Consider the following 6,414-nt stretch of genomic DNA (forward strand, 5'->3'; position numbering starts at 1 on the left):
AAGAAGATACCTAAGGATCTGTGCCCAGATGAAAAAGTATAGGGATCAACTGTTTGGAGTCCAACTCACATTTGAAGCTGTGTAGGCAGGAGGCACCAGAAGAGACGAAAATGGAGAAGAATGAAATTGCAGATGTCAGACGCTATGGAGCAGGAAGTCGTAAGCCAACAATAAGAGAGGTAACCAGTGCTGGAGAGGAAAGAGAAAGACAGAGTTGTTGAGACAGAGTAAATGCAGGGAGAGGTTTAGAAGCAGGAATGGCAAGGGCAGGGACATCAAAAGCATATAGCAAAAACACATAGCTGTCTTCCATCCCTGCTGGAACACGGAAAACTGGAAAAGACCTTGATTAAATCAAGCCTAAAAGATTCAGCCACAATACCAGTTGCCAAAAGCTATCTTGTTGTAAGTAGCCCATTTGGAACACTACTTCAAGGCTTTCTGTACAGATCTTTTACTCAAAGTCTGGATAACTTTGTTAAACCTAAGAACAGAAGAAAACCTGTTGAATCAGCTAATGCAGTCCTACCAGCTCAAATAACTGGGCACTAGGAGCTTAGTGTAGGAGGATGCCCAGAACATGGGCAGCAGAAAATCCCAGGCCACAGTTGACAAGTGGCAGAAAGAGAACAGGAGAGCTTGAGCATATCCTTATCTCCTTGGGCCTGACAGTAGCCAAATAAAATAAAAATCCAACATTTTATTTTCCCAAAATGCCTAATGATAGTCAGATTCCATTAATTAACCTCTTCTGTGGCCAATAAGATTTTGTAAGAAAACAACTCTGTATTTTGTACTTGATATAGTATTTGTATGTATTATAAAGAACATTATAGACTGTAAAAGTGCTGGCCATTGATAACAGTCAGTAATATAGAGCAGCACTGCTTGTATTTTGAACACACTAATAAACATGTCTGTGCATGTTTCAGTGAGTTTCACAGGTGCCTATCCAAAGCTGGTTCCTTACCGGCCTCCTAGCCAACTCATCTCGCCCCCGTTGCTGCTCTCTGTTGTATTTAACATCCTCTTCAGCCTCAGCATGCAGATTGTCGGGTTTGTGGTGGTCCAGAAGCAGCCTTGGTATTCCAAGACCGATATATACAGGTAGGTCCCCTTCTTGGGACTCTGGGTGACACAGGGCAGACCTAGTGAGACAGGTCTGCATGATACTATTGATCAGCTCAACTACAGGCTTGATTAGCAGCTGCAGGCAGACCGTGTGCTTCACCATAGGGTGCAAGCACCTTAACCAGTGTTGTCTGGAGGTCCCTAAACTCTTCATCAAGTCTGCTGTGTAGCACAGTGCATGTGGTGAGAATGCTTCTGTTGAGTACAAAAAGGAGTATTTGATTGGAGGGAAGACCAGGATATCCAAGTATGTTTGAGCTCCGGCTCTGCCAAGTTCAGCACACTCAACCCAGTGGATAAGATTGAGGACATTGCCAATAAACTACATCCTTGTGATAGCAAGAGCAAATCATGGCTGTGAGGGAGGATTCCTGATGGTGGTAGTAGAAGCTGGGGGAAACAACCCAGACAGTGATTATTTGCTGACCAGTGTGACACTCTTTTTCAGTGCCTGCCTCTTAATGAACAACCACACAGCAAACTCTTCCTCTGTTTCCAACCTGAGTCTCCATGGGATGAGAGATGGAGCCCATGAGCAAATGGACAATGGCTACAAGAGCTATGAAAACACCACAGTGTGGCTTCTAAGTACCATCAACTGCCTCATCGTAGCACTAGTGTTTTCCAAGGGAAGGCCTTTCAGGCAACCCATCTACACAAACTGTAAGTATGGAGGGAGAGGGAGGGATCTGTAATTAATTCAATTCAGGAGGTCAGTTCACTAGGGAAAAATTAAAACTTGACCAAAGTGATGCCAGCCAAAAAGGCAGGAGCCTAATATTAGATTTCTAAATGACTAAAGGCCCCCTTTTCAGAAATTTTAGTGCAGTGGCGTCCTGTGACCAGCAGCTCTCTGAGCTGGGCCCACACTTTGTGCTTCTGTACTGCTAAAAACTTGGCCTTGGCATTTGGATTTCTGAAACAGACAAATGGAGTTTGATAAAAACTTTTAATTAGTAGCAGGAAAGTGGTGTTGGCTGGCAGAAGCATCATGTTACTTAAGGCAGCCTGAATGAGACATCTCAAGAATAGCCAGAATTAGGTGGTCTCATGCTGCTGTAGTCTTCCATAACTCTGGAAGAGCCCTATGCCTGTCTCCCCAAAGCATGCTAGTTGAGCAGTATTTGATAGAACTCATGTTCAGCGCGTTCTTTTGGGTCCATCTCAGAAGAAAACAAACAATGAAATCTGTGCATTTGCACAGGCCCTGTTTTCTATTCCAGAACCAGAGATGTTTAGCATTTCCTGACTCTGTGACGAGTCACAACTTTAGAGAGGAAACATCAATGGAGGCAGTAACTTGAAGGGGCTATAGTGAAGGTCTGTTCTGCCTCTGAAAGACTGTCATGTGGAGGGAAGATGAGTACATGTGATTGTGGCAGTGAGGAGGTTGCAGTGAGGCATAGGAGAGCTGTTCTTTTTCTCTGTGGGAAAAATCCTGCAGCTGTCTCCCAGGGAAAGCTTTGTTCAATTATTTTTTTTTTCTGAAGAGTTAATACTGCCAGTTTCGTGGCTTTGCTGCTTTGGTAGAGTAGTAGTGAGGAGGGGACATTGCTCCCACAACCAGACAAAACCAGAGTGAGTGACTGGGAGTGAAGTTTGGTGCACACCAGCTGAAGAGAAAATCATTTATTTGCTTGCTCTTGTCCCTTCAGATGTGTTCATACTAGTGCTCATAGGGCAGCTGGGCGTTTGCCTCTTCTTGGTGTTTGCTGATATCGATGATCTCTACTCTAAGATGGATGTGAGTATTGTTCCAAGGTGGATTTTCTTCCTACTGCCAGGCCTGTTACAAATGCACTGGGATTGTTTTTAACAAAAGGCATGGACTTTTGCAGGGACACATGGCACTTCTACAGACAGATCAAATTTAAAGAGATGAATTTTAGATGATGGGATTGAAGAACCTTCTAGAGATATGGTAGCTCCAAACTAACATCTGTGCATTCTGACACCTGAGCAGCTACGTATATACATTTGATTGTTTCAGTGCATTGTTCGTGAAACAGAAGATTACATCACTAAGCTTACCACGCTTGGTATGTTGGTGGCTTGATAGCTGTGAAGCCAGGAGAAGAAAGGGACTAGGCGAGTTTAAACTAAAGCACCATGCACTCGTGTTTCTCAGACTGTGCTACTCTGCATACAGATCTTCTTACAAAAGAAGATCTGCCGTCGGCACTCACAGCAGCTCTCAGTTCTCAGTCCTCAATATTTTCAGGCTCCCTGTTTAAATTTCAGACAGCCTGCAGTTTCCTAGACCAGCATTTGGGTTTAGAACAGTTGTAGAAAAAGACTAGTGGGGCTGTCATGGCAGTAGAGGATCTATTTTGATCCTTAATTAATAAATACCAGTAGGGCTTGGCTTATTTAGTCTGGCAGAAGGCAAGTTGGGAGTTGCCTTGTGCAAATCCATTCTGGGGGATATGCAAGGCAAGGATAAGATCTACATCAGCCGTAGGACAGGGTTGTCAGTGGACCTGGCAATTAGTATGCTGAGCCTGGAAGATGTTAAGCTCTTCCACTGTGACACTCTCGCAGCCTTGTAATAGGAGTCACAGGAACAAGACAACAAAAGCAACACACAGCTATTTTTTCAGTACATTTGTAATCAGAACGATGAAGAGTGGTGGCTTTGAATAACAAGTACTGAACGTGATGCTGCTTCCGGTCCTGTATGTTTGCATGACAATTAGCAAGTGGATTTAGAAATGGACATAATGAAGCATGGAAGGAGAAGCATAGGCAAGGGGAACGGACCTGGATTTGGAATGCCAAGCAGCCTAGCTAAAGCTGCCTCACCGTGTAACTGTTTCCAGAGCAAGCAGCTCAGCGGGCAGACCCAACTAAAGCATCTGCCACGAGATGGCACTTTAAAGCAAGTCTTGGTCCTTTTGTGGACTGTGGTGACACAGAACGTTGTCAGCACTGCAGCTGTGAGGGGCTACAATGCCTTTGGGGAGAACCGCAAAACTCCCAGTTTGTCTGGAGGGAATACACTGGATTTGCTGAGAAAAGGAGGGAGTGGCAATAAGAAGCTCTGCAATAGCCTAGCCCTGGAGAAACTGCTGATCCAAATTTTGGATCTGAGCTGCATCTCCAAAATAAGTTGAGCTACAGCCAGAAAGCCAGTGCTACCAGCTGTGGGGAGCTGGAGCTGGGTTTGGAGCTGAAATACTCAGGGTTCAAACTATTTCCTATATTAGAAAGAAAGGAAGAACTTTGATTTCCTGTTGCAGTTCTGGAGTGTGGTTTTCTCTGCCGCATCATAAGTTTAAAAGCATCTTTTATCAATAATTCCTCAAGACAAGTAGCAATATTGGCTCAGCAGTAGTGTACAGCCAGTGTGGGATTCTGGCTTTCGATGACAGAAAGCTGGTGAAGGGTCTAGAGAACAAGTCCTATGAGGAGCTGCTGAGGGAACTAAGCTTGTTTAGTCTGGGGAAAAGGAGGCTGAGGGGAGACCTTGTTGCTCTTTACAACTACCTGAAAGGAGGTCGTAGCGAGGTGGGTGTCAGTCTCTTTTCCCAGATAACAAGTGATAGGACGAGACGAAAGGGCCTTGAGTTGTGCCAAGGGAAGTTTAGATTGGATATTAGAGAAAATTTCTTCGCTGAAAGGGTTATAAAGCACTAGACCAGGCTGCCCAGGGAAGTGGTTGAGTCACCATCCCTGGAGGTATTTAAAAGACAGGTAGATGTGGTGCTTAGGGACATGGTTTAGTGGTGAACTTGGCAGTGTTAAGTTTACAGTTGAACTCAATGATCATAAGGGTTTTTTCCAATGTGAATGACCTATTATTCAATGACACAAGCTCACATCAGGGTCTAATGTGCACACATGTTGTCGAACAGCTTCTCCTGTTTTTTCCCAGCTCGTTTGCACCCCTACCACGTGGCGGATCTCCATGGTGATAATGCTTGCAATCGTACTTGCTGTGTCCTTCTTTGTCGAGGTGAGCATGCTTCATTGAATGTACCTGTCAGCACTAATTGGAGAGACGAAAGGATCAGGTCTCACTCTTTCTCCCTTCTCCTCAGCCCAGCTTGGGAAGATCTAGTATAACAGGAGCTGTTTCTGCTACCTTGTCCTTACTCTCTTTCCTCAAAGCCCCACATCTCAATGATCACATATAAGGGAATGCAAGGCCCAATCACCTTTTCTTTACTCTGATAAGTGGGATGTATCAGGCCCTGCCTCAGGCTAGAGAAATATGGTCAGTCTTTGGTGGGTTTTACTCAGATCCTGAAGACTGTCAGGAGGAGCTGGTCCCAGTTTTCTGGGGGAGTGCTCTGGTGCAGCTGGTATAAGTGGCTATTTAATGGGTGGGAGATCTGGGTCTCCACTCCCATGTATGTCCTGTGGATGAAGATGGAAAACTTCTGTCCAGGTCCTTCAGAATCTTCCTTTTGCTCTTGCTTTTACAGAAATTTGTCATCGAGAACAGACCCTTATGGCTGCTTCTGAAAAAGACCTTCCGGTACCACTCAAAGAGCCATTACAAGAAGCTGCAGCGAGTGTTAGAGCAGGACTCTGCCTGGCCACCTCTGAATGAAACCTTCTTCTCAGATTCTGTGGCAATATCAGTAGAGGGAAATATGGAAGGCCATAGCAATCCAACATTTGACAGCAATGAGGATGCACTCTGAAGGAAGCTGCAGAGGACACATGTCCAGGACAGTTTCAGTTGGTTGTAGAAGGACTATCTCAGAGATGTAAGAAAAGACAAAGGACCGACCCATCACTGTCCCATTCTAAAACTCACCAGCTCTGGCTTATTTTTAAATTAACTGGAGGCAGAAAAGCTTGCTGCAGTAACACAAAGCCACAACACGGTTTCTTCTGTCCCCTTGCCCATGTATGAATGGCTGCCAGCTGTAAATGGAACAGCTTGCTGAATATTGGCAAAGTATTCAATGGTTGAAACACCCCATTACTGCATCTCTCTCTTGAACTGCGTTATGCAGTCCATAAAGGTCAGGACTCCTCCAAATGAAAAGTAGCTAATTCGGATACCAGCACTCCTCTGGGGAGATCCCCTTCGAGAAAACAAGTAGAACTTACTCTTGATAGAGGCTGCTGAACATAGGCAGGTCCTGGGATTTCGATAGTTCCTGAGGTTTCAGATACTGCTACTTGGTGTCTGGCGTTTGTTGGGGTTTCTTCCCGTTCTGGCAATATTTGGCTTTCTGGAGCTGGAAGGAGCTGCAAATAGCCAAAACCTTGTAAAAGCATCCACTCCGAACACCATTATGTTCTTCCCATGATGGGAACAATAGAGAG

The 6,414-nt window shown here is 44.9% G+C and overlaps 1 protein-coding gene across 2 annotated transcripts in view; it reads left to right on the forward strand.

The window, feature by feature from the left end:
* Positions 1 to 5,780, forward strand: part of ATP13A4 (ATPase 13A4) — a 41,602-nt gene extending 35,822 nt beyond the window's left edge. For both annotated transcript variants that reach the window (XM_086617961.1, XM_009981556.2), the window contains exons 26-30: positions 933 to 1,107; positions 1,580 to 1,794; positions 2,787 to 2,875; positions 5,006 to 5,086; positions 5,559 to 5,780. In XM_086617961.1, coding sequence (XP_086474087.1) covers positions 933 to 1,107; positions 1,580 to 1,794; positions 2,787 to 2,875; positions 5,006 to 5,086; positions 5,559 to 5,780 — 782 coding nt within the window. The remainder of the gene's footprint in view (positions 1 to 932; positions 1,108 to 1,579; positions 1,795 to 2,786; positions 2,876 to 5,005; positions 5,087 to 5,558) is intronic.
* Positions 5,781 to 6,414: the final 634 nt, after the last annotated feature.

Source organism: Tauraco erythrolophus, chromosome 11 (genome assembly GCF_009769465.1).
Source record: "Tauraco erythrolophus isolate bTauEry1 chromosome 11, bTauEry1.pri, whole genome shotgun sequence".
NCBI classification, from domain to species: Eukaryota; Metazoa; Chordata; class Aves; order Musophagiformes; family Musophagidae; genus Tauraco; species Tauraco erythrolophus.